Raw genomic sequence first — 27,759 nt, 5'->3', positions numbered from 1 at the left:
TCACCTATGCCAGACAGGTGACAGGACAGCTGGGATCTCACCCGTATGCATGAGGCCATGGCCAGAGACTTGAGGAAAACGGAGGGAACAGGGAACTGCTGGGGCACAGTCTGAGAGGCCTACCAATAGGTCACAGACCAGCAAGGCATGTGGTGGAACGTATCACAAGGTTCTTAACCCCTGCAGCCTCTCTGGGCCCCAAGACAGTGTTCTGTTCTGTTTCTTTTTCCAATACTTCCCCATAGCTCACACTGGCACAAGAAGTCACTGTCATTGTCCTCCTGTTGTTCATCGATTTGCTCGAGCGGGCCCAGTGATGTCTCCATTGTGAGACTTCTTGTTACTGTGTTTGGCATATCGAATATGCCACGGGGAGCTTGCCAGGCTTTGCCGGGCAGGCGAGATACTCTTGGTAGCTTTCTGGGCTCTCCGAGAGGGGCGGAGGAATTGACCCTGGGTCGGCCGGGTCAGCTGCGCGCAAGGTAAACACCCTACCCTCTGTGCTAAATCACAAAAATCTGTGGTGAGAAAAAGGATGCAAGCCTTGAAGGTGTCTTGACCATCTTTCCTTTATTGCATTCCTCTCCGGTAGGAAGAGACCCAGTGAGACCGTGAGGCCATCCTCAGGATCTCCGAGTAAGTTTGCGTCACTCACGTTAGGCTAAGTCATTCCCTCCTTCCAGGTGTGACCCTTCAAAGACAAATGTTCTTTGTTTTGTGTTTTCTACAACACTGTGTTTCTCTTAAAAATTAATACATCTGCATCCTAATTTTTCAAATAACAAAAGGTTAAATCACAAGAAAATGAACAGGATGACTATTTGAAATCACCCAAACTGGTTTTAGTATCAGTAAGGTAAAGGTAAAGGTAAAGGCCCTCCCGTTGATCATCGATTTGCTCGAGCGGGCCCAGTAACGTCTCCATTGGAGACTTTGTTGTTACTGTGTCTGGCATATCGAATACTCTCGGTAGCTTGCCGGGCTCTCCGAGAGGGGCGGAGGAATCGAACTCGGGTCAGCCATGTTGGCTGCGTGCAAGGCAAATGCCCTACCGCTGTGCTATTAGTATCAGTAATAAACTTAATAATTACATTATTAAACTTACTATTATAAAGTCCCTGTTTGGAAAGAACAAATTATTCCCTTTAAAGGTTTTTTTTAAGATTAGTTTTATAGCTAAATTTATTTGTAATTAGTAAAAGCAAACATTAATACAACCAAATGCAAGAAAATATGAACAATTTTTTTAGCCAGTTGACAGATCTGATTCTGGTTTCAGATGTCACAAGAACTGTTATTAGAATGGAATACTATGCAGCTGTTAGAAAAGATGAAGTTATGAAATTTGCATATAAGTGGATTGACATGGAGAGTATCATGCTAAGTAAATGAATCAGGAAGAAAGGGAAAAACATAGGAAGATTGCACTCGTTTGTGGAATATAACGTAACAGCATGGGAGATTTAGACCCAAGGATAGTAGAGAAGAAACTCATTTTAGAGAACCCTTTGAACTGTTTCCAACAAATATTCATGTACAAAACTGCAGCAACCTGGAAAAGCAGCGAGTACCAGTGGCCATTAGGAAACAGGGCTGGATGGGGACAGTCCATGGGCAGCAGGTGGCTGACATTGGCTGTGACCACCCCTGAGGTACACTGTAGAGGCGTTTAGCCACAGAGGAAGGTCCAAGGGAACCCCGTGTAAGTAAAGGACCTCAGATCCTAACAGATCTCCAAAGTACTGTTCTGTTGCCGGTGTTGCATTGGAAACTTTATTACCCCATAACAAAAGTGAATCGCGCTTAATTTATCAAACACTAGGGTGAAGCAAAAGAGAAGCCCGCACCCTACTATTACCTGCGCCCAGATTGCTCTCACCTTCTGTGGGCACCTCTCTGGCACCACGTGAGCGCGGCCCCGCCCCGCCCTTTGCAGCGCGGCCCCACCCCTGCCCTCCCTCCCGCCGCGCTCTAAGTCCCGCCCCACCATGACCTCCTCAGCGAGTCCCCGCCCCTTCCCCGCCCACCGCAACGCTAGGCCCCGCCCCTCCCTGCACGCCCCAGTGAGGTCCCGCCCCTTCCCCGCCTACCGCAGCTCTAGGCCCCTCCCCGTCCTGCGCGATCAGAGAGGCCCCGCCCCTTGCCCCTCCCGCCGCAGCACTAGGCCCAGCCTCATTCTGCCCATCCAGGTGAGATCCCGCCCCTCCCCGCCCGCCGCAGCGTCAGGCCCCGCCCCTCCCCGCCCGCCGCAGCGCCAGGCCCCGCCCCCCCGCCCGCCGCTGGTCTAAGCCACGCCCCACCTGCCCTCCGCAGCGCGGCCCCGCTCCTTCCTCCTCCCACCGCAGCTCTAAGCCCCGCCCCATTCTGCCCGCCTCAGCGAGGCCCCGCCCTTCCCCGCCCGCCGCAGCGCCAGGCCCCGCCCCCCCGCCCGCCGCTGCTCTAAGCCCCGCCCCACCTGCCCTCCGCAGCGCGGCCCCGCTCCTTCCTCCTCCCACCGCAGCTCTAAGCCCCGCCCCATTCTGCCCGCCTCAGCGAGGCCCCGCCCTTCCCCGCCCGCCGCAGCGCCAGGCCCCGCCCCATCCTGCCCGCCTCAGCGCGGCCCCGCTCCTTCCTCCTCCCACCGCAGCGTTAAGCCCCGCCCCATTCTGCCCACCCCAGTGAGACCCCGCCCCTCCCCGCCCGCCGCTGCTCTAAGCCCCGCCCCATCCCGCCCGCCTCAGCGAGGCCCCGCTCCTTCCTCCTCCCACCGCAGCGCCAAACCCCGCCCCATTCTGCCCGCCCCCGCCAGGCCCCGCCCCTCCCCGCCCGCCGCAGCGCCAGGCCCCGCCCCGTCCTGCCCTCCGCAGCGCGCGCGGCCCCGCCCGGTCCTGCCCCCGGCGCGCGTGCGCTCGGCCCCGCCGCCGCCATTTTGGAGCGACCCGAGCGCCGCCGCGGCCCGTTCGGGTCCCGAGCCGGTGCGAGCTGGTCCGAGCGGGTCCCGAGCCGGCCCCACGCCTCCGGCCGGCCCGCGCGTGTCAGTGGACGCGGCGCCCGGCCGGCCCATGTGCGTGCGGCCAGCCCCGCCGCCCGGGCTTCGCCGCCGCCCGCGCCCTGGCCCCCGCCGGGCCTCAGAGGAGCCGCCGCGCCGCCCGCCCGGCCCGCGGGGCAGGTGAGTGCGGCCCCCGCGGCGGCGTCGGCCCCTGTCCCCGCGTCGGGACCAGCTCGTCAGTGTCCTCCGGTCAGCGGCCCCGCGCTGCCCTCCTGTCAGCGTCCTCCCGTCAGTGTCCCTGTGTCAGCGGCCCGGCGCTGCCCTCCCGTCAAGTCCCCGGCACCGTCTGCCTTCCCCGTCCCCGCGTGTGTCCGCGTCACTGTCCCCCTGTCAGTGTCCTGTCCGGTCCCCGTCCGCCTGTCCCCGTCCCCCAGGTGTGTCCCCGGCACTGTCCCTGTGGCAGCGCTCCTGTCAGCGTCCTCCCGTCAGTGTCCCTGTGGCAGCGGCTCGGCACTGCCCTCCCGTCAAGTCCCCGTCACTGCCTGTCCCTGTCCCCCGTGTGTGTCCCCGGCACTGCCCTCCTGTCAGCGTCCTCCTGTCAAGTCCCTGTCACTGTCTGCCTGTCCCCGTCACTGTCCCTGTGTCAGTGTCCTGTCAGGTCCCCGTCACTGCTTGTCCCCGCCCCTCATGTGTGTCCCCGGCACTGCCCTCCTGTCAGCGTCCTCCCGTCAAGTCCCTGTCAGTCACTGTCTGCCTGTGCCCGTCCCCGTGTGTGTCCCCGGCGCTGTCAGCGTCCGCCTGTCAAGTCCCCGTGTGTGTCCCCGTCACTCTCAGCGTCCTCCTGTCAAGTCCCCGTCACTGCTTGTCCCCGCCCCTCATGTGTGTCCCCATCCATGTCCCTCGTGTCAGCCTCTCGGGCACTGCCCCTCCTGTCAGCGTCCTCCTGTCAGCGGCCCTGTCACTGCCCCTGTGTCAGCGTCCCAGTCAGTGTCTCCTTGTCAACATCCCTGTCACTGTTGCCGTCACTGCCCGCCTGCCAGTGTCCCTATGTCAGTCTCCTGGTCACTGTCCCCCGTCAGTGTCTCTGTGTCAGTGTCCCTGTTCGTGTTCCATGTCAACATCCCTGTCACTGTCCCCTGTGTCATGTCAGCGTCCTCATCACTGTCTCACTGTCCCCATGCCAGCATCCCCATCAGTCCCCTGTGTCAGTGTCTCCATCACTGTTGCCCACGTCAGTGTCCCATCACCGTCACTACCCTCGTGTCAGTGTCCCTGTCCCCAACACTGTCCCCTGTGTCAACATCTCCATGTCACTTCTGTCACTGCCCCCACGTCAGTGTCCTCATCACCGTCCCCATGTCACCCTAACCCTAACCCATGTCAGTGACCCTGTCACTGTCCCATTACTGCCTGTCACTACCCTGTGCCGGTGTCCCCATGTGAGCATTGCAGCATGTCATTGTCCCCCATGTCTCATGCCACTGCCCCCTGCGTGTCCACCTTGTCGTTGTCCCGCCATGTCACTGCCCTGGTCAGCATCCTCCTCAGTGGCCTCATGGCGGTGTTCCAGGCAATGTGCCCACCTTATAGTGGCTCAGTGCCTGTGGCGTGGTGGTCCTGTTCCCAGGGCCTCGTCACTCTCCAGCCCATGGTGTCCCCTCTGCCCTGCCTCCTGGCCACCCCTTCTCCAGGTGCTGCTGCTTCCATCTGCCTTTTCCTTGTCCCGTCCTCCGCCCGGCGCCTTACTGTCCCCTCCACTCATACCCACCCTTGCTTGGTCTGTCCAGCCCCCTTCTGTGGCCCGTGTGCCCCTGGCAGAGCTGATGGCCTGGGCTGGAAGTGCGCTGGTGGCCGAGCTGTGGCAAGGAAGAGAGGACGTTGCAAGGGACAGCAGCAGCTGGTGACGTCTGCTAGTGCCCTGAGCCCGGCTCCCGGAGACAAGCGAGGGGGCCGGCCCTGCTGCATGTGGGGAGCAAGGCTTCTCCATGCGAAGTTGTGGGAGAGGGTGTCCGTCCGGGGCTGAGAAGGATCGGGCGGCCGCTGTGTTGACTCTGCAGCTGCCCAGCTTCTCAGACTGGGCCTCTGGACTCGGGTCTTTCTTCTTGTCAGGTCACACCCAACTCCTGCTGTGTGACTGGGACGGTCCTTGTTGGCTCCTGTAGTCCCAGGGGTGGAACCTGGGCTTCCCTGTACAAAGCCCGTGGAGCTGCCTCTCCTGCCTGCGAGAGTTTTTTTTCCTGACTCGGGTTTGTTGGTTTTTGTTTTGGGGGCCACACCCAGTGATGCTCAAAGTTTCTGCTGGCTCTGTGCTCAGGGGCCACTCCTGGAATTGCTTGGGGGACCATCTGGGATTCTGGGGATCAAACCCAGTCAGCCGCGTGCCAGGCAGACAGGCATCTTCCCTGCTGCACTCTCGCTCCAGCTCCAGCCTCGGTTTGTTGTCTGTTTTCCTTTTGAGGCCATACCTGGTGGTGCTCAGGGATCACTCCTGGCGGAGCTCTCAGGGACCGTAGGTGATGCTGGGGATTGGACCTAGGGCAGATGCCTGCAGGACAAGCACCCTGCTGCTGTGCTGTCTCTCCAGCCCCTCTTCATGAGCTTTTCGCCGCGGAGGCCTGACTTGTGCATCTGTCCCATGCACTGATGTACCTGGGCTGGCGTTGGAGTTTTCCTGAGGAGAGAGTTGTGATGGAAGTAGCTCAGTGCGCCTCTCTAGAGGACCTGAGCTGGGGGCCCCCTGCCCTCGGAGTGCACGTGGCAAGTCAGTCGGGGGACACCCAGGGTTTGCCCCAGGCCGTCTGGCCGTGCCTCTCTCCCCTCTGTCCTCAGGCCACCCGGAGTGGTGCTGAGGAGGGCTGCTCCCAGCTTGGTGCTTGGGGGTCACTCCTGCGTGTGCTTTACAGGCCATGCAGTGCCGGGGCTTGAACCCAGGCCTCCTGCGTGCAAAGCATGTGCTCCAGTCATCGAGCGTTTTCTCTGGCCCAGGAGTCTGTTGTTGTTCTCTTTCTGGGCCGTACTTGCCAGTGTGGGGAAGGGCGAGGAGGTTCTGCTTCCTCCAGTGGGGCTTAGGATTGTACCTGGGGCAAAGCATGTACTCCAGCCCTTTGAGTCTCCTCTCATCTGTCCTCCCACAGTGGTCCTCCCTCTCATCATCCTCCCATTTCCATACTCTGACCTCATTCCTCTCTCTTCCCTCCCTCCTCCATCCTCTTCCCTCCTCTCACCTTCCTCCCACCCCCTTCTCTGTCCTCTCACCTCCTTCCACTTGTCTCCCTCCTCTTACCTCCTTCCTCCCATTTCCCTCCTCTTACCTCCCTCATCTCGCTTCCCTCGCAGCTCACCTCCTTACCTCTGTCCCTCACCTCCCTCTTCTTACCTCCCTACTCCCACCTCCCTTCTTCATCCTCCTCCCTCCGCTCATCACCCACCTCCTCCTCTCACCTTCCTCCACTCACCTCTCTCTACTTCCTCCTCTCACCTCCTCACCTCTGTTCTCTCACCTCCCTCAACCCTCCCTCCTCTCACTATCCTCCCTGTCACTTTCTACCTCACACCTCTCTTCAGCCTCCAACTTGGTCCTCCCACCTTTGTCCTCCCACCTCTTTCTCCCTTGCTCTCTCACCTTCGTTCTCCCCATTGTTTGAGCCGCATCCTAGTTCTTGAGGTAAAATTAGGGTGTAGTTCCCTATATGGTTATATAATTCTAGCATTTCTTTTATTTGTTTGGTTCATACCTGGCGGTGTTCAGGAATTACTCCTAGCGATGCTCGGGGGACCCTATGGGATGCTGGGGATTGAACCTGGGCCAGCCGCGTGCAAAGCAAATGCCCTACCCACTGTACTATAGCTCCAGCCCCCTTTATCTGTTTTTTAAATTGAAGCCATTATTATTATACATTGATTGGACCTCTCTGTGGGGCTCATTTCTGGACTTCCTGGTACGTGCCATTCATCTGGGGCTGGGATCTGTGTGCAGAGTACCACACCTGGCAGTGGTCAGGGGTTACTCTTGGCTCTGCACTCAGGAATTACTCTTGGCGCTGCTCCAGGGACCATATGGGATACCAGAGATGGAACCCAGCTCAGTTGTGTGCAAGGCAAGCTCCCTACCACTGTCCTATCGCTTTGACTCCCCTCTGCTTTTCTGTGCTATGCCAACCCTAGGTTGACTTAGTTTGCATAAATTACTTGATTCTAAGTCTTAAAATGAGGTAATGTGAGATCTCCATCTTTTTTCATCGACAGAATTGTCTGCTAGGGGCCAAGATGTAGCTTAGCATTAGAGCATTTGCCTTGTATGTCTGAGTCTCTGGGTCCAGTCTTTGGCACTGCAAAAATAAACGAACAATACCATCTCTCCAGTTTTGGAATAAGCTTTTCAAGCTGTATCAGCAAATTTTGCTGAGAATCTGGGTATATTGAACCTATAGATGAGTTAAATGTCTTTTTTTTTCTTTTTGGGTCACACCCGGCAATACACAGGGGTTACTCCTGGTGGTGCTCAGGGGACCATATGGGATGCTGGGAATCGAACTCGGGTCAGCCGCATGCAAGGCAAACACCCTACCTGCTGTGCTATCTCTCCAGCCCCAGAGTTAATTTTTTTTTTTTTTTTTTTTTTTTGCTTTTTGGGTCACACCTGCGATGCTCAGGGGTTACTCCTGGCTCATGCACTCAGGAATTGCTCCTGGCGGTGCTCAGGGGACCATATGGGGTGCTGGGAATCGAACCTGTGTTGGCCATGTTGACTGCGTGCAAGGCAAATGCCCTACCCGCTGTGCCATCGCTCTAGCCCCCAGAGTTAAATTTTTAACTTTGTAACATTTATTTAAATTTTTGGGCTATACCTGGAGTTGATCAGGAGACCTGTAGTGTCTGGATTTCATCCAGCATACAATGCAAGTGTTCCAGCCCTTTGAGACATTTACCTGGCCCAGAATCTTATAATATTCTGATAGAATAAGATATGATGTTAGTGTACAGCTTATAAAATATACCCAAGTAAGCACAGTGGTGGGGCATTTGCCTTGCACGCAGCCAACATGGCCGACCCGAGTTCAATTCCTCCGCCCCTCTCGGAGAGCCCAGCAAGCTACCGAGAGTACCTTGCCCGCATGGCAGAGCCTGGCAAGCTACCCGTGATGTATTCGAATATGCCAAACACAGTAACAACAAAAGTCTCCAATGGAGATGTTACTGGGCCCGCTCAAGCAAATTGATGGACAACAGGAGGACAGTGACAGAATATTTTAGTATATAGTGCACCTGAGGGTACATTTTTGAGATGTACCCTAAGAACTGAGTGGTTCTTTTGGTGGTGACAGGAACTGAACTCAGGGATTCATGCATACAAGACAAATGCTCTGCTACGTAGCTATATCTCTGGCTTGCCCAAGGTTTTAATTAATTTATTTATTTTTGCTTTTTTTGAGGGGGGTCACACCCGGTGATGCACAGGGGTTACTCCTGGCTTTGCACTCAGGAATTACCCCTGGCCTTGCACAGGGGACCATATGGGATGCTGGGAATTGAACACAGGTTGGCTGCATGCAAGGCAAACACACTACCTGCTGTGCTATTGCTCCAGCCCCCTTGCCCAAGGTTTTAGAATTGAATTTTTAATACTGATGGGACCAAGAGATAATACAGAGGGATGAGGTGCTTGCCTTGCACACTGCTCACTCAGGTTCAATCCTGGCACCATGATGGTCTCCTGAGTTCCTCCAGGAGTGAGCTCTGAGCATAGTAGTGTGTTGTCCCTCAAATAAGACTCACATTGAGGGCTGGGGAGGTGCTTAAAAGGTGGGAATCTAGGGTCTGCACATTAGGCCCCAGGATTGGGCCCTGGCACCACATGTGCCCTTGGGTAACCTAGCTGTGTTCCCCCTCTCTCAACCCCCAGATAGATGTTGGGCAGAGAGCTCATGCCTGGGGACAGCTCTCCGTTGGCACTGAGGAAACTGTCCTAGTCTAGCTGCTGTTGGTGCTGAGCAGGGGTCATGGTTAGGGGGCTTCGGGGTCACTGTTGTTTCCCCTCTCTGGTGGCCCCAGTCAGGTGAGGTCAGGGTCATTTACTTCAGCACCTACTCAGCACTGGACCTGCCCTGGTGCTTCCTGTCCACGGAGACACCCTCTGTGCTTTTGGTCCTGTCTCAGTGCATGTGTTGTCCCCTGCCAGTCAGGCACTGCGGCCGCTGAGGCAGCTTGAGGCCCCTGCTCAAGTGAGGTTTTAGGAATCCACAGCCGAGCAGGTCAGACAGCACGGCTGCTGTCCTGGGGTGGGCTTCTGTGATGGTTCAGTCCTGTCACAGACTCCCCTCCAGGTTCCCCTCTTCCACTCTGCCCTGAGCTCTGCCGCACACCAGGACCTGGCACACAGGCTTCATGGGGGTGCAGCTGGGGTGGCTGCTGTCTTCCCCCTTTTCTTGTGTGTCTTTCGCTTGGTCTCTGATGCCTTCAAACAGCCCTTTTTCTATTTTGGCCATGGTGCAGCGTAATTTGAAGGAGGAGGGTTATTCTGATACATGCCTGGGCCTGGAGCCTCAGGACCGTATTTTTAATTATTTTGATTTTTGGGTCACACCTGATGGTACTTGGGGGTCGCTTCTATCAGTGTTGGAGGGTCCCAGGGTGTCAGCGACCCAGTCTAGCCTGCTTTGTGCAAACATACCCATCCCACTGCCTATTCTCTCTGGCCTACAGCCTTCATTTTTTATATAATTGTGTTTTTGAGGTAAAAGGGAAGTTTCTCACTTGCAGGAAGTAATGGAAGCAAGGAAACTCATTTATTTAAAACTCTCCCTCCACAAACTTGCTGATGGGGAGAATGTAGGTCCCAGGCGTTTCCGGGGCCTGGGAGGAAGCTGATTGTAGAGTCTGCTGGGGGCGCTGTCGGCTCCCCTCTCTTTTTTTCCCTTTTTGGGTCATACCCAAGGGTTTCTCCTGGCTCTCCACTCAGGAATTACTCCGGGCAGTGCTTGGGGCACTGTATGGGATGCTGGGAATTGAACCCGGGTCAGCCGCATGCAAGGTGAATGCCCTACCTGCTGTGCTATTGCTCCAGCCCCTCGGCTCTGCTCTCTTGAGGGTCATCGGGGACAGAGTTCCCTCTGGCGACAACTTACAGCACTTGATGGTGGGAGGGCACTGCCCTCTGCTCCAGATATGGGACAGGTCAACAGGGAAGCCTGTAGCTGTGCTGCTGCCTCTTCTGGAAAATGGTTTATTTGGGAAGCTCTGGGGCAGCAGCTGCTGGGCCCACGCACAGTAGCTGACCCAGGGCAGCTGCCACTGATTACTATAACAGGATTCTCTCAGGAGGTCTCAGCAAGGGCCCCGGGATGTGGCTGGGGTTCTGCTCTGAGCCCACAGATCTGACCAGGCCTGCCCACATTGTCCGGCATGATCCTCAGGCTGTGGCCGGGATCGCTCTGGGATCTGCCTACTAGCCTGTGCTCTGCAGCCAGCTGTGCCTCCCTGCCAGGACAGCAGCAGCATGGAGCAGGGGAGGATTCAGTAAAAACCCAAGTGGCAGAGGCAGACTGGAGAGCACCCCGGAGAGCTTGAAAAAGCACACGCAGTTGAGTGCTGCGGCCCCTTCTCTCTTCTCCGCCTCCTGAGGATTCAGCATGCTCCTGGGGGCGCCGTTTGGATCTCTGTGTCTCTCACATTTCCGTGCAGCGTGTCTAGTTTTGTTTGTGGTCTCACCCAGTGGTGTGAAAGGCTGCTTGTGACTGGCGCGCGAGGGGTTGCTTCCCGGGGGCCTGAAGGGCCCTTGCAGTGCCAGGGATCGAGCCTGGACTCCACCAAGCATAGCAGTTGCCTGGTGTTTGGTGCTGTCTCTTGGCCTCTTAACATGCTGAAAGTTTCTTGTCAGTCTTTGAACGTGGAATGCAGTTGTAAACAACTGTTCAGATTGCCCTGCCTGCTGATTTAATCATTTTTCATGTCTGGGATTGTTTTGCTTGATTTTTCTCATCACACTGGTTCATATTTTCTTGCTCACTTGCATGCCTGGTAATTTTTGATTGGATGCCAAGACATTGTGAATTTTATCTTGTTGGATGTTGGCTATCTTTGTGTTACTATAAATAGTCATAACCTTTGTTCTAGGATAGGTTCAATGGAAAACAGTTGGACTCTGGTGCGTCTTTAAGTTTTGTGAGAAGGAACTGTGATGTGACAGCTCAATACCAATTTAGAATATGATTAGAATTGAATATGAATATATTTGATACATACGTATTCAGATCAATACAATATGTTCCTCTGGGGCTAGTTTGTTTTGGTGGCACGCTCAACAGTGCTCAGGGTTTACTCCTGGTTCTACACTCAGGGATGGCTCCTGGTGGGGCACCGGGGACCCTGTGCTGTGCATGGAACCAGCTGGGCCACATGCAAGGCAAGTACCTTAACCCCTGTATAATCTCTCTGGTTTCTTACTGGAGTGTTCTCAAAGAAAATTCCTGAAGACTTATCTCAAGCATAGTTAGGTCTCTATAAAGTTTTTTTCTGTTTGTTTGTTTTTGCTTTTTGGGTCACCCCTGGCAATTACTCCTGGTGGCGCACCTATAAAGGATGCTGGGGATTGAACCCAGGTTGGCCACATGCAAGGCAAATGCCCTACCCACTGTACTATCATTCCAGCCCCAATAAAACCTTGCTACTGTGCTCAGAACTACAAGGCTTCACCTTCATTTCAGGTGATGCCCGTCACAGTCACAATCACCCAAAACTCCCAGACACCTTTTCTAGCTGCTCCCATAACCTTGTCTTCTTGGGAGATGCAATCTGCAGGTGGGGTGACCGGCCTCGCGCATGCAGAGCCTTTGAATTACTCTCCTGACACCCATCCCTGTTGTTGTGTTTATTTTTTTCAGTGCTGGGTATGGACCTCAGCACCTTATACATGCAGGGCAGGGCGGCTCTGCCCCCTAACCACCTTCCTGGCTCTCACTTGTTCTGGTTCTTACTATAGACCTTGGAGCTGGTCATTCTACTAAGAGACTCGTTCATCTTGAGACTGGTCTGTAGCGGTCACTTTTCTTATGGGAATTGTGATGGATTTGCAGTAAGCCGTGCCGTCTCCAAGGTGGGCAGACCTTTCATGTTGGTGAGAGTAAGGATCTATAGAGACCCTTCTCCTGTCTTTGCATTTCCATTCAGGAGCTAGTTAGCCAGCTGTATAGTGGGTGTATAACTCTAGTCTCTCCAGAACAAACCAAGATAGGAGTTTTTGGTTTTTCAATCAGGAAACTTTCTGATGATTTGAATACTAAATAAAGCTATTGTTTTTTGTTGTTGTTGTTGTTGTCGTTTGGGGACCTTACCTGGCAGTGCTCAGGGCTTATTCCTGACTCTGCACTCAGGGATCATTCCTCACGGGTGGGGAGGGCTGTGTGGTACCTGGGATCAAACCTCAGTCGGCCACGTGCAAGGCAAGTACCTTAACCCCTGCACTATCACTCTGACAACCAGCTGTTGATTTTTGTTTTTCTTTTCCCCGCTACTGTGGTAAATTAGCTTTATAAAGACACAATTTAAAGTTAGAATTTTCCTTTTATTTTTCAGGTGAAGAGACTCTAAATCTTCTGCTGAATGGAAATAATTTTTTTCAAGTTGCATATATCCAAGAAGCAACCCCAGATGTTGTTCTGTTTTGCCTGAATACAAGGTTTCAACAAGAAGTTGCCATAGAAGGTGGTGAGATACTTTCTTCTCTGCATCTGCTCTGTCATGTCATGTTATTTCTGTGAATGTGCTGTGTCAGGGGGACTATGAAGATGGATGAGAGTCGAGCATTTGGTTTTCAGGATGAAGGTGGGATTTTTAGTCTGGTTTTGGGATGCTGTGTGGTGGGCAGGTTGCTTGGTCTGTCCAAGACAAGATATATTCCACAATGGTGAGGGACAGCTGCCTGCCTGGTGGATGCTCTGTGGGTTATGAGGTGGAAAGGTGAGGCCGTGCTTGCCCACAGGAGCCGCTTCTATTCTGTGTGTGCCTATGGCCTCTGCGTGGTGCACTTCTATTGGAGGGAAGGGACACTCGTGCTCTCAGCAGTGCTGGGTGCGCTTTGGTCAGTGATACATGTTGGATTATGCCAGCACTGGCGGGGGTGTGCTTAGGAGGCCTGGGAACCCCTCCTAACAATTCTTGGTGGGCCCTGGACCACTCCAACAGTGCTCAGGGGCCTCCAAGACTGTACCTGGTGATACTGGGGGCACATGGTGCCAGTGACATTGCCTCTCCAGCTTTGGTTCACAAAAGATACTGTTTCTTGTCTGCATGTTGGTCTCTTAGTAATTAACTCTGAAAAGGCCATCAAGAAATAAAAAGAAGAAAAGAAGAAATAAAGAAAAGAAGAGAAATGAAAAGGCTAGTGAGCATTGTGATAGTATATCTTTGCTTTTGCTTTTCCTCTTCAGAGGAAAGTGTGCTCACTGGAAGTCTTCATATTTCCAGAGGGTAATTCTCAGCAAGGGACTGGAGTGATAGCACAGCGGTAGGGCATTTGCCTTGCATGCAGCCAACGTGGCCGACCCGAGTTCGATTCCTCCTCCTCTCTCGGAGAGCCTGGCAAGCTACCGAGAGTATCTCGCCCGCACGGCAGAGCCTGGCAAGCTACCCGTGATGTATTCGATATGCCAAACACAGTAACAAAAGTCTCCAATGGAGACATTACTGGGCCCGCTCGAGCAAATCGATGAACAACGGGAGGACCGTGACCGTGAATTCTCAGCAAAGATGGACTTTGAGTCAGAAAATTCACTTAGAGTTCCTTATGAATAAGCATAGTTAGATGCTCAAGGCTTACATTGAACATTCGTCAAGTATGATATATGTCAGGATTTGAAAATCTTAATTTCTGGGAGGGTAGACCCCTTTGTGAGTGCTCAGAAGCTACTCCTAGCTCTGTACTCGGGAGCCACTCTTGGCAGTACTTGGGAGACCAAGTATCATAGATTGAACCTGGTTCTCCTGCATGCAAAGCGTGCTTTTTGTGCACTCAGCCTGTTTAGATCTCTTTCTGGCCCACATAATCTTATATGGTACATGTGTGTGATATGTGTGTTGTGTATGATATGTGGTGTGTGTTCTCAGTGTGTGGTATAGGTATAGTTTGTGTGATGTGTATATACATGGCTTGTGGATTGTGTGTGTGGATTGTATGTGGTTTGTGTGTGATATATGTATGGTATGTGTGTGGTGTGTAGAGTATGGGGTGTAGTGTGTGTGGTTTGTGGTGTGTAATGAGTATGTGAATGAACTCTGGGGGAGTCTGACTCTGCCATCTCCTGACCCTCCTTTGTTCATTTCGTGGATTCCGGGCTTTGCTGAGACTCAGTCCATACCAGATCCCTTACTTTTGAGGAAAGTGGGTTCATTTATAGGTAAAAGATCTTTAAAGTTCAGAGAGGTGAAGAAGCTTGTTGATGGGACCAGAGAGAGTGTGCACAGGTCAAGCCTTATAAACCGTTGACCAAGGTCCAGTCTCCAGCACTATGTAGAATCTCCTGAGCCTCGTCAGGAGTCATTCCTAAGCATGGATCTGAGAGGAAGCCCCGAGCTCTGCCGGAGGTGGCTCAAAGGGAAAAGAACCATACTTGCTGGGCCCAGGAGATAGGCCAGAGGGCTGGAGCGCAGCCCTGCGTTGGGGAGGCCTGAGCTCCATTCCTGGTGCCACATGGTCTCCTGAGCTACCCCAAAATGAACAAACAAACCCAAAGCTTGCTTCAACTGTATAGTCCTTGGGGAGAGTTCCGGCTGCTGCCACAGGTGCTCTAAGGAGCAGTGACACAGAGTGGGGTAGGGGAGCTTCCCACATGCTCTCAGAGGGCAGAAGAACCCAGGGCTCTCCCTCCCTCCTCCCCTGAGCTCGGTCACAGACCACACTGCCAAGAAGCCAAGGAACCACCAAAGGCTGCGGTTGCAGGTGGGTGGGGTGACAGGGGCACATGGACACTGTGCCTGTGGGTCCCAAGCCTGGCTGTGCAGTGGGGAACAGTCTGTGACTCAGCCTGTTCCTCCCCTGTGCCCTCAACCCTGGAGTAGGCCTTACCCCTCCTTTTTATTTTCTGGTGGTGCTGGGGATCATACTTGGACCTCTCGTGTGCCCACCAAGCACTTTGTCCTTTTCCCTGTCTGTAGTGCGGTAGCAGCAGTCAGCACATCCCTTCGTTAGCCAGTTTGACAAACCCAGATAGCTGCTGTATGCCAGAACTAGGTTAGGGCCAGGGGCTTCTCCTAGTGCAGCCAGTGGACCCTCAAAGTTGGTGGCCTGTCCTGGATCTTCACAGACTTGGGTGGGGGGTATTGCATGGGATAAAAGGACTTGAAGCATCTACCCTTCAGAGGAGCCTGGCTTTCGGTCCAGCTACTCTTTGGGGAGAGCATCCCCACACTTGGGATGGCGCTTCTCTGTCCGCAATGTGCGTAGGCTTCGTCACTCAGGCTCCATCAGTGATGACGTGATATATGACCAGTTTGTTTTTTTTACCTTTTTTTTTTTTTTACTCTTGTTTCTTTTCACTTCTTGTGGGCCAGAGGGTGCAGGGGACTGGGGCCATACCCAGTGGCTGTGTGTCTTGACCCTGTGCTCTCCTGGTCCTGCATCAGCCATACTTGTGGGCGACCACACCATGCAGGCTACCCTGAGCTCATCCACAGCTGGCAGGTGGGTGTTGTCTCTTTGCTTTCTTTGCAGATAGGACCTCTAAAGGCAAAATGCACTGGCCAGTGTGCTTGGGCTTGTTGCCCAGTGACTCAGTGAGGAAACCACGGTCACATGGGAGCGGTCACCCAGCCAGCCCAGCTCTCATGTCTAGAAGAGACAGCTAGCTGGGAAAGGGCACGTTTCAGATTCTGGTCTCCGGGCAACAGTCTCTGCCACGGAATGTGTATTTCTGCAGGGCCCTGTTCATGGAACTCTCTGAACATTTGCCACCTACCTGCTGACTGATGGTTGTATTAACCTGAGACCGTAAATAAAGAAGCAGTTTCAAGTTCCTTCCATTTGGCTGTTGGATAAGACGCTAGAAGATGTTGGGAATACTTGAATTGATATCCACCACCAGGTAGTGGTAGGCATGGTGAAGGGCTGAGGGGTCTCTGAGCTGCCGGATCCAAATGTCAGGTATAATATCAGAGGTGACTCCGTCGGTAGTTGACTCATGGGCTGGGATCTCTGGTAAAGATGCTGTCAGCCATGGGCCTTTGATCACCTGGGAAGGGCCCTTCCCCATGGGCAGCTGAGCAGATAGATGCTTGCAGAGCAACAGTGGGTAGTGGGCAGTTTTGGGAGTGAACAGTTTGGAAAAGAAACGTGCATCTATATCTGAGTCAGCTTCAGTCAGTGCCTCCCACCTGCGTTTTTTAACAGTGGCTTTAGCTGCAGCTGAACCAGTGCCAGTAAGGATATTTCCCGAGATGTGCAGGCAGACGGAAGCACAGAGGGGTGAGAGATACTTTATTAATGGCAAAGTGAAATGTACTGACAGGAGCAAGGGAAGCAAACGGTCTGTGTAAATTAAAGACTCTAAAGAGTAACCTTGTTTTATTTCAATTATCGGTGGTGATGTGAATTGAGATTTTCAACTGCTGTTCAGTAATGGTGAAAGGAACAAAATAAGTGTAATGAGGTGAGTTTTTCTTAGGACTGTTTTTCTCAGGGACCTGGGGAGATAGCTCAGAGGGAGTGTGTGCAGAATGAGAGAGATGGGACAGCAGTTAGGGCACTTGGCTTACACACAGTTGAGCCAGGTTTGATCACTGGCACTGCCTAGGGTTTTCTCCCAGCCCCTCCAGGAGCGACCCCTGGGTACAGATTCAGGAGTAAGGCTGAGCACTGCCGGGTGTGGCTCAAAAACCGAACGACTCAAAGGGAGTAAAGGAGTGCAGGTGTGGGAAGCCTGGTTCCTGTCTCTGACACCACATGGTCTCTCGACTGGCAGGCGCAGCTCCTGAGCACCCTAGCCTGAGACCATAGCCTTCTGTTTTGGGATATTTAAAGAACTGTTTTCTGAAATAAGGTCACTAAGGGGAGTAGGTAAAGTAGATGATAGTTTATCCATTCTTTTCTTTCCCTTTGCTTCTTGTTTGGGAAAATTAAGAAGTTTATAGACCTCTTAGTGAGGTGCAGCTAAAGCCATGCTTAAGAAGAAATTTGTGGCTTTAATTGCTTATAGTGGGAAAAAATAGAATGAAAGAGGAAATTAAAGAGTATTAAACTAAATTTAGTAAAAGAATATATAAGTAGCACTGTCCTCCCATTGTTCATCGATTTGCTCAAGCGGGCACCAGTAATCTCCATTGTGAGACTTATTGTTACTATTTTTGGCATATCGAATACGCCACAGGGAGCTTGCCAGGTTCTTGGAAAACCAATAACTGAAGCTTCTAGATTAAGAATCTGGGGGGGGAAGGGCTGGAGAGAAAATTCAGGGATTAAGGTTGCTGGTGGCTGATCCCAGTTTGTTCTCCAGCACCACATATAGAGTCCCTTGAGCACCACCAGGGATAACTTTTGAGCACAGAGCCAGGAAATCACCCCGAGCATCATCAGGTTGACCCCCAACCTCTACTCCCAAAACTAATTGAGAAAAAAAAATCTCAAAGTGTGCCCTTCAAAATTATGGAGATGAAGTAAAAAATGGACAAGTACCCGAAGCCATTTCCTCAAACAGCTCCTACCCTATCAGTCACTCTTTCGCTGCATGCATGGAGACAAGGGAGAGAGGAGGAGGAAGAGAGGCAGTGCTTAGAGGGATTAATGAGATGTGGGGACTGAACATTTTGGCCAAGTGGGATCCCCACTGCTTCTCTTTCCCTTGGATTCTCTGGGGCGTTTGGCTGAGAGACATCTGAGGAGTATGTAGAAACAGCCTTCTGTTACTAAAAGTACTTCTGGTAGTCATTTGCGCCACACCCGGCAGTGCCCAGGGACTATTCCTGGCTCTGCTCAGTGATCACTCCTGGCAGAGCTCAGTGGACCATATGTGGTGCTGGAGAGTTGAACTGGGTTACCCACATGTAAAGCAGCTGTCTCAGCCCTTGCACTATTTTCCTGACCCCAACATTCATTATTTCTGACAGGGCAGAATTGCCTTACCACTCCCCACAAATACCCACCTCATTCTCACAGGGGAAATAGGGACAATCTCAGGACCCAAAAGAAAACTGAGTGTAGGGTTAGCCTGTGGAGTTCCTGCAGTTGATTTTGTTTTTGGGCTACACAACGTGCTTAGGACTCACTCCTAACTACACTCAGGGATCACTCCTGATGGGGTTAGGGGAATCATATGGGATGCCGGTGATCAAACCTGGTCGGCCACTTTGAGGCAAGTGCCCTGCCAGCTATACTCTCTCTCCAGCCCAGTTTCTTCAACTGAAAGTCAGAGTTTCTGACATTGTGAGTCTGGCTGGGGCAGGTATACACAGCTGTGTGTGTAGGTCACGTGTATAGATGTGCGCTTATGTGTGAGTGTGGGAATTTGTGGTCATGCCGGAGGACACATGAGTGCTCACCCGTGTGTGTGTGCAGGTGAGTGCGGGCATGGGCAGGTAGAATTGTATACACACAAGTGTGTGTGGCTGTGTTGATGTGTGTCAGTGTAGGATGTGCTGAGGAAAAATGGGGAGTCTTCTTCTGTTCCTTGTAGTCAGGTTTGGATCTGGGGACAGGGAACAGTGCCCGGGAGCCTTGTGCAGAGTAGCCTGGTGAGTGCTGGGAGCTGGAGTTGGTGGAGTGTTGGCACAGAAACAAGAGCGATAGGGCAAAATCTGATTTGAAAAGTGATCTTGGTGCAGCAGGACAGAGTTTCTGAAGAGCTGACTGGCTGTGAGGACTCTGCATCCCAGAGACACAGACGGCTATTTCAGTGTTTGTGTGGTTGTTGGAATACTAGGGAAGACAATTCCTGGCTGTTTCCATCCTCTTGCAAATAATGGTCCATGTAATGTTGAAATCAGAGGTTTTGCTCAGTGGAAGTAGCAGTGTTCTGTTTTTCATTCTGCAGAAAATGGGCTGGTCAAGAGTGATGGGTCTGGCCAGAGCCCAAAGAGCTTGTGTGTGAGGGTGGGAGGCGACCGTGTGTGAGGATGGGAGGCGACCTCAAGAGTGACCTTGGTGTTTTCCAGGTGGAGGCCTGGTAGGGTGGGCGGGACTTCAAGTCATCACAGATGGACTGTGCTGAGTCCCACCTGCAAGTCCGTGTTTTCTCTTGTGAGTGTCAGGCATGGCCTCTCAGAAGACTGGGGAGAGGAAGTGTGTTGTGAGCAGAGCCTGGGTGCAGCCCTGGACAGTCCCAGCTGTGAACAGGCGGGTAGGGGTGTGGCCCTGGCAGTGAGCAGGTTGGCAGGGGTGGGCCCCTGCAATGAGTAGGCTGGCCAAGGGTGTGGTAGTGAGCAGGCCGGCAGGGGTGAGGGCTGCATTTGAGCCAGGGCTCAGCGGTGAAGCACGGCTGCTCGGTCAGTCAGCTGACCCACTGTTACGGGTCCCTAGCCCCTGGCTCTGGGGTGAGACTTCCCCAGAAGAAACTATGCACAGGGCCCTTTGCTCTCAGGATTGGTGATCTAGGGGGCAGCCCTCGCTTTCCTGTCAGGGCTTTGGTGTGCCAAAAGCTAAGACTTGCATGGCCTGGAAGTTTCTGGGAAAGGTGCCCAGTGTCACTCAGATGCTGCTGTTGGGGGTGGGGATGGTAACCAGTAAGTCACTGACCTGTTTGGGGTGACATGTAGTCATCCAGGGTCACGCAGATGCTGGCGTGGGTCTACCCCACGGGTTGTGGGGATCTGGGAAGTGTCCCCTGACAAGAGCATTCTGGTCAGCCTGGATGAACTCTGGGTGCATTGTCACAGGAGGAAAAGTGACCCTCTGCCTTTGCCTGCAGTTCTGTGGCCGCCACCATGTTCTGGAAATTTGACTTGAACACCACGTCCCATGTGGACAAGCTGCTGGATAAGGAGGACGTGACCCTGCATGAGCTGATGGATGAGGACGACATCCTGCAGGAGTGCAAGGCACAGAACCGGAAGCTGCTGGACTTCCTGTGCAGGCCGCAGTGTATGGAGGAGCTGGTGAGCCTCGTCACGCGTGACCCGCCCCTGGACATGGACGAGAAGGTCCGCTTCAAGTATGTACTGAGGTGGTGCTGGCCAGCACTAGGCTGTGCTGCAGGGCAGCGGTGGGCAGTATTGGAGGTCAGCCAGGGCTGGGGCTCATACCTTGTGCCCACTCCCAGAAATGCACGAGCTGATGGAGGTCCTGGAGCTGTGGGACTGTCCTGGACCCTGAAACTGCTCTGAAGTGCAGTGGGGCTCGCCAGCAGGAGGGTACTGATCTCCACCCCTGGGCTGGGCTGGGCTGGGCTGGGGGCGGGGTGCCATGTTAAGCTGCTGGTGCGAGTGGACAAGGAGGTCCAGTGACCAGCTTTGGAGCAGACCTGGGTGTGCTGGGGAGAAGGAGCTACTCTGGGGGAACCCCCACAGCCTGTGGAGTTGAGTCGCAGCTTCATCAGCACATGAATGCCCACAGGCAAGGGTCAGTCAGCGCAGCCCCCAAGGGCCCAGATGGCAACAGAATGGCTTCCATGCCTGAGGATGAGGTGTGGCGCTTGGTGTCTGAGAGACAAGAGCAGGGTGGGGAACTGTGACTGGCATCCGCTGAATGTCTGGCCTTTCTTGAAAGTCTGCTTGCCGTTGGTCCCAGGGAGATTAGCAGGAGGGGAGACGGGCACAGCTGGACCCCAGCAGCGCCTTTGCCAAGAACCCAGGGAAGAGCCGGGGCTTGTTTGTGGGACCCTCTGTCAGGCCAACACGGGCCGTCTCCTGCCTGATTGCAGTGGTGGGTCCAAGAGTCTTAGGGCCAGAGTCCAGGAGAACTTTGGAATTGGTGAGCACAGAGCGGAGCAAAACGAAGCTGCACTGCTGGCAAGACTTCCCCTGGGAAGCAAAGATCATTGAATTCAAGCCTCTTAAAAGCTGTGGATGAGGCTGGAGAGATAATACAGTATATAATACAGTGGGTTTTGCGTGCGGCTGACCTGGGTTCAACCCCTGGAGCCCTGTAACATGGTCCCTTGAGCCCTTCAAGTGACCCCTGAAGGCAGAACTAGAAGTAAGCTCTGAGTATATTGGGTGTGGCGTAAAAAAACAAACAAATTTAAAAAAAAACCCTTTGAACTGGGACCCCACTGAATGTGGGAGGGTCATGAAAAATTTGGCAGTGGGAAAAAATTTCTAAGTGTACAGCAAGCAAAAATTCAAAATCAGCTGTGTAATGAATCCCAGGAGTGTGTATGACCAAATTCAGTTTCTTCTGTATGGAATATCCACTTCACTATCACTTCTCTAGAGGCATTTTTGCAGTGCTTGCCCATGATAAATTCCTCAGGCAAAAAGTGGTTGGAATGGAAAAGGGCCAGGGTGCCCGCAGGGACCTGGAGAGATAGTGCTCGTGGGACAGTGACGGCCTTCCATGTGGCCCACTGTGGTTTGGTCCTTGGCGCCCCATGTGTTCCTCTGAGCCCCACCAGGAGTGAGACCTGAGACTGAGCCAGAAATAGCCCCTGTGTGCCACAAATGTGGCCCCAAAGTAAAAAACCAAAGCAAAAATGAAAATGAAGACCTGGTCAGCATCTGGATCACACAGTGCCGTGTTCCTGCTCCAATTGCATGGATGGAGCTGACAGGTGTGTGTTTGTGGAGAGACAGGGAAGGGACTGTGGTGGAGGGCAGGTGCCATGAGAATCAGTCACCTACATTAGAGGAAATGGTGTGTAATATCTGAAGTTAATGGGCGAGGGTGTGTGTGTGTGTGTGTGTGTGTGTAGTATCATTCTCAGAAGCCGGGAATTGGACTGCCCATTGAGGAGCATGGCTTTGGGAGGGGAGAGGTGTGGCTGGGCTGTGCCCCTGTGAAGCTGCCCTCTGCCTAGTGTTCAGAGAGTGTGTGTACAGCATGAGAGTAATGAAGGCTTACTAAACTGAAACCTAAAGTTTATTAAACTTCATTTCAATTAAAGTTGAGGTGTGGGGGGGTGGCTGGAGCAATAGCACAGCAGGTAGGGCGTTTGCCTTGCACGCAGCTGACCTAGGTTCGATTCCCAGCATCCCATATGGTCCCCCGAGCACTGCCAGGTTTAATTCCTGAGTGCATGAACCAGGAGTAACTCCTGTGCATCGCTGGGTGACCCAAAAAGCAAAAAAAAAAAAAAGTTGTGTGGGGAGCAGTTAGCTCAAGGTAGAGTGAAGGCTCACGTGTATGAGACCTGGTTCCATCTCAAGCGGTTCCTGCTCAGGAAAGTAGTGAAGTCAAGCTTCTGTTCTGAGGAAAGAAGTGGAAAGGGTGGGTGGAGGGGTCGGTAGGAAGGGGGCGTAGGTGGAGGCTTAGGGAGAAGTACTTAGGGCCAAGACGGTTCTTCAAAGAGAAGGCACAGATGACCAGACCAGGCAGCCTCGAGGTTACACAGAAATTGGATCCAGCTCTTCAGCAAAAGTAGCAGCAGTTTTATTAGCAAACTCAGTTTCTTCCCAAAAAGCCAAAAGAATTGCAGTTCAGGAGGTACATGCTGTGCACTGGCTGAACAAATCCAGACCTCCCAAAAAACCATCAGGGAAGCCAGGTGGGTAGGAAAGGAAGGGGCCCTGCTTCAGCAGTGCCTCTGGAGGAGGGGGCCCAAGTGGTGACTTGCACCTGCTCAGTAGTCAGGGGCTCCCGTTAGCAGTGCATGCATGCAGGGCCTGTGTGAGGGGACGGGACAGAGAGGAAGCGAGAGCACATCCCTCTGGCTTCCAACCTACACTACCAGGTGCTGGGTTCTGATCTGGTCCAACCTGTTCCTGGCCCCTCTCTTGGTTCAGGTGCTCAGTATCTGCAGCAGGGCAGACCCCTTCCCACCAACCCGCTGCCCAGACACCCCCATTTTCCTCTGAGGTGAAGCGCTGCACATCCCCAACTTTTCGTGGCTGATGGCGATGGTCTCCTCACATGCCTGGCAGGGAAGCTGCCCCCCACCCCTCTGCCCCAGGGCTGTGTGAGGCAGCAGCTGCCCTCCTGTCCTACCCAGGGTTGTGCAGGTACCGCTGGCTTTCCCTGGAGCCTCCTGCCCAGTTGACCTGTGCGTTCTGGGCCATTTGAGAAGACAGGAGAACCAGCAGATGGACGCCAGAATGTCGCTTTATTATACCTGAAGGTGGAGTGGAGAGTGCTGGCAGCCAGGCTGGGGCCAGACTCCCTCAGGCTCCCATATGCCTCCCTGCAGAAGCGGAAGCGTTGTCTGTCAAGGGGCAGAGTACAAGAACACAGTGGAGCCCTGGGGGATTCTGAGTCAGGGCCAAGAGGCATCTCCACCTACACACCCCCGGTCTGTGTGTGCTGTCCACCTAGCACCTCCATGTACCTCAGATCCTTCTCTCTGCTGCTTCCTGAGAAGGACGTTTCTGAGGGTCAGGCCTGGCTCTGTCTTCCTCTGATTTAGAGCCATGCACAGGATGAAGGACCTTGTTCCTGTTGTTGTCTGGTTTTCCCTGTTGTCCTCGCCCTGAGTAGGGCCTGTTTGCTTTATGCCTTTCCCTAAACCTGCCACTCTGGGATCCACCAAGGTGGGTCTGTTTTTCTTTCCAGCAGACTCAGTGTCTGCCGCGCTTTCCAGGTCTTTCCTCTTGGGCCTCTCCAACTTGGGCCCGCTTGCCTTCCACGATGACCTTGGCTGCATGTAAGCCTAGTGCTGGGGCCTTTGGTGGCTTCCAGGAACAGCGGGGTCACAACAGCTGACCTTGGCCCAGGCTTGCTCTGTGCTGAGCCCTCCTCTGATTCATAGCTGCTGTACATGGTGCGTGGCAGGTGGCGTAGGAGACCCAGGCCCAGAGTCTGTACAGCTGTCCTGTGGAGAGAGGGGACAGTACCCTGCTGGGGCCCTAGCCTGGAGTCAGTGAGCTGCTGCATGGACCTGCCTCTCCTGTGCCCATTGTCCAGGGTGAGGTCAAGAGCAATTTTGTGTCTGACTCCTCATCACTACCAGCACTTCTTCAGCCAAGACACAAGCCACATCAGTCCTGGTTTGTATGTGGGGACAAGAGGGTTGGGGAGGAGAGCGGAGACAGGGATGAGCGTCTGTGGAGAGGGGAAGCGACTATGGTGGGGAACAGGGTCTCCTGACTCACTCTGTCAGCAGGAGGTGAGTCCGGCATGGGGTGCAGCCGAGGTCAGAGGCAGAGGTATCCGGATGTGTGAGAGTCTGTTTAGATAGCAGAGGGTCTTGGGATAGGGCGTGCCAAGCAGAAAAGATTGGTGAACTTCTGAGCCTCCACTAATTAGAAACAATTATTGGTCAGGGTCAAATTTTCCTGTTCTGCAGTCTATCGGTGATCTTTCTTTCTTTTTCCTTTTTCTCTCTTTTTTTTTTTTTAAATAGGGGCCATATCCAGCCAGGCTGGAGGCATGTACGTGGGATTAAGCCTGAGGATCCTGTGTGCTAGGCCTGTCCCCTCCACTGGAGCCATAGGCTGGCCCTGCCATCGTTTTGTTCTTGTGTGTGGGCCTGCTTTCTTGGAGCCAGGTTATTTAAGCTGCTTCCTGCAAGTCACAGGAGTCTAATTTCACCTCCAGTTGCTTGCTGCTGTTGTAGGTACCCAAACACCGCCTGTGAGCTGCTGACCTGCGACGTTCCGCAGATCAATGATCGCCTGGGAGGGGATGAGGCCCTGCTGGGCCTTCTCTATGACTTCCTGGATCACGAGCCGCCACTCAACCCTCTGCTGGCCAGTTTCTTCAGCAAGACCATTGGCAATCTCATCGCCAGGAAAACAGACCAGGTGAGTGCTGCACCCCTGCCTAGGGTGTTCTGTGCAGCACACAGTGTAGCTTCAGGCAAGTGAGTTGACATTTGACAAACTGACCCTGGCTCTGGGTACAGATCCCTGCCCCCACGCAAAGTAGAGACCCCAAAGTAGCTGTCTTGGGGTCAGCCCTGACCTCATGCCTAAGAGTGAGTCAGGCTCGTGGGTGGCCCCATGGTTGGCAGGAAGAGCTGTTCTTTCTGAGTCCACTCACAGGTTGAAATCTCCTAGAAATCCAGGTGTGTCCTTTCATCCCTCCAAAAAGAATTTCCATTTGGGGGGCTGGAGAGATAATACAGCGGGGTAAGGCACCTGCCTTGCACTTGGCTGACCTGGGTTTGATCCCTGGCACTCATATGATTCCCTTAGGCCACCAGGTATGATCCCTGAGCAGAGAACCAAGAGTGAGCCCTGAGCTATGCCAGGTGTGACCCCAAAACCAAAATACTAAAATTTTAGAAACTTTCCATTTTGGGACGGAGACAGCTCAGTGGATTGAGTCAGGATTTGCACATGGGAATCCCAGGTTCTTTCCCTGGCACTGTGTGGCCTCTGAGGGGGCCCCCGTCTCTCTCAAGTCTCTACTCCTACTGTGGTTTGTCTGTTCTGTTTGTCAGTGTATCTTTGTAGCTCCCAGTGGTTGTCCCAGGGCTCAGTGGTTCCCAGAACGGGGAATCCTGTGCCGGAGCACCTGAACTATCCCAGGGGCTGGCAGTAGCGATTGGGGGGCATCAGAGAGAGATTTCTGGGCTGGCGAACGCTCAGTAGGCTAAACACCTTTGCGTGTGGGAGGCCTCGTTCAGTCCCCAGCATCGGTGTGAGAGACTTTTGAGTGCTGAGCCCAGGTAGCCCCCAGATACCACCCAGTGTGGCCAGACCAAAACAAAGGAAAGGAAGGTGAATTTCTGCGGCCACTTGAGTGATTTTCCCCTGGAATAGGTGGTAGCCAAATAAGTGTGGTCGCCTCAGCTCTCGGTGTCAGACTCTGCAGATGGTCGGGACCAGAATGGGCCTGGGTCCGCTTGATGGGGTGGAGCAGGAACAGCTGCGTGGCGGCACATGGCAGCTCTGCCCCTCTCTCCGGTATGATGTCCTGCAGCTGTTGCTGACCAGCATGGAGAGGCGTCTTTTCTTCACCACATATTGGCAAGGCCTGTTTCCTGTTAGGTTGACTCTCCCTCTTTACGGGCCTTTGGATTTTGTAGAAATTTGTGCATTTGGGGGGTTGCCTTTTCATTTTTACCCCATCCCCTCATTACCTCCCCTCTCTCCCACCTTCTCTCTTCCCCACCTCATGATATTTTAGTTTTTAGTTTGGGGCCACATCTGGAAGTGCTCAGGGCTTACTCCTGGCTCTGTGCTCAAGGATCATTCTTGGCAGGCTCCAGGAACCATATGGGCTGCCAGGGATCAATCCCCAGCTGCATGCAAGACAGGCGCCCTTCCTGCTATTCTATCTCTCGCCCACTCACATTATCTTTTTTTTTCCTTTTTTTCTTCTTTTTTGGGTCACACCTGGTAATGCACAGGGGTTACTCCTGGCTCTGCACTGAGAAATTGCTCCTGGTGATGCTCAGGGGACCATATGGGATGCTGGGAATTGAACCCAGGTTGGCCACATGCAAGGCAAATGTCCTACCCGCTGTGCTATCTCTCCAGCCCTGCCCCATGATCCTTTAATGAATAGAGGTTCAGATTTTTTTACTTATGCCAGTTTATAATTTATTTTATTTATGACTGTTGGAATTTTGGGCTCGTTTGCTAATTCTTTTAAAAAACATTTTCCTAAATTCAAGTCATGGAGATTTTCTTGCATATCATGGTTTAGAAGCTTAATTGTCCATCACCTCAGCCTTCCTGCAGTTGATTCTTAAAAGTGCTGTAGGCACCAGTTCTAGGTGAGGCACCAAGTATGGTCCCTGAGTGATTCCAGGAGTAATCCCTTAATGCAGAGCCAGGAGTAAGTCCTAAGCACTACTGGGTATGGCCCCCAAACTAAAACCAAACAAACAAAAAGAAGTGGGACTGAAGCGACAATACAGAGGGTAGGGAGCTTGCCTTGCATGCGTTTGACCCAGGTTTAATCCCCAGTATTCCATATGGTCCCCCAGGAGTGATTCCTGATTCTCCATGCAAAACTAGGACTAGGAGTAAGTAAGCAGTGTTGGATGTGACCTGCCCCTTCTCAAAATAAACAAAAAGAAGTGGTGTAAGGGTAGAATGTTTTTTTTTGTTGGTGGTGGTGGTGGTGGGGGAAGCAGTTTGGGGCCCACTCCCAGCAGTGCTTAGGGACTACTTGTGGTCATTGCTTAGGAATCTAGTCCTTCATTCTCCCTTTAGGGTGATAAGCAGCTAACCAGAACCTGTAATAATATGGCCACTCTAGCCTTCATCCTGTGTCATGGCAATACTGTCTCCCCTGGGCCGTGCTCTGGATTCTGCCCTAGGTCTGCAGTGGCACCACTGAAAAGGTCACAGCCACACAGTATGGTCTGTCTGCCAGACCGTCCTCTCATTAGCTTCAGGAGCATCTGAACTCTGCTTTTGGCTTCTGCGGTATTTCCGAACGAGCAGTTTCTTTCGATGGTCAGCACACCAGGCAGCTCTCAAGGGCCACTTGTAGCTCTGTGCTCTGGGCTTGTGGCTGATGATGCTGGGACTTGAACTCCAGCTGCCTATATGCAACATGTATGTGCAACCCTTTGAGCCTTCTCTCTGCTCCCAAGAGGTCACTGTCACTGTCACTGTCCTCCCATTGTTTATCGATTTCCTCGAGCGGGCCCAGTAACATTGTGAGACTTGTTACTGTGTTTGTCATATCGAATACATCACGGGTAGCTTGCCAGGCTTTGCCGTGCGGGTGAGATACGCTCGATAGCTTGCCGGACTCTCCAAGAGGGGCGGAGGAATCAAACTCGGGTCGGCCGTGTTGGCCGCATGCAAGGTAAACACCCTAC

The 27,759-nt window shown here is 53.2% G+C and overlaps 1 protein-coding gene across 6 annotated transcripts in view; it reads left to right on the top strand.

The window, feature by feature from the left end:
• Positions 1-2,913: 2,913 nt before the first annotated feature.
• PPP6R2 (protein phosphatase 6 regulatory subunit 2) overlaps positions 2,914-27,759 on the top strand; it is a 40,277-nt gene continuing 15,431 nt past the window's right edge. For 2 of the 6 annotated variants that reach the window (XM_056107089.1, XM_056107086.1), the window contains exons 1-4: positions 2,916-3,148; positions 12,539-12,667; positions 19,855-20,097; positions 24,592-24,778. In XM_056107089.1, the coding sequence (XP_055963064.1) occupies positions 19,871-20,097; positions 24,592-24,778 (414 nt within the window). In that variant the 5' untranslated portion in view covers positions 2,916-3,148; positions 12,539-12,667; positions 19,855-19,870. Of the gene's footprint in view, positions 3,149-12,538; positions 12,671-19,854; positions 20,098-24,591; positions 24,779-27,759 lie in introns of all 6 variants that reach the window. The other 4 variants (XM_056107092.1, XM_056107087.1, XM_056107090.1 and 1 more) reach the window with 4 other exon arrangements.

This window comes from Sorex fumeus, unplaced genomic scaffold, assembly GCF_029834395.1.
Source record: "Sorex fumeus unplaced genomic scaffold, SorFum_2.1 ptg000153l, whole genome shotgun sequence".
NCBI classification, from domain to species: domain Eukaryota; kingdom Metazoa; phylum Chordata; class Mammalia; order Eulipotyphla; family Soricidae; genus Sorex; species Sorex fumeus.
This window is presented reverse-complemented; position numbering and strand designations above follow the sequence as displayed.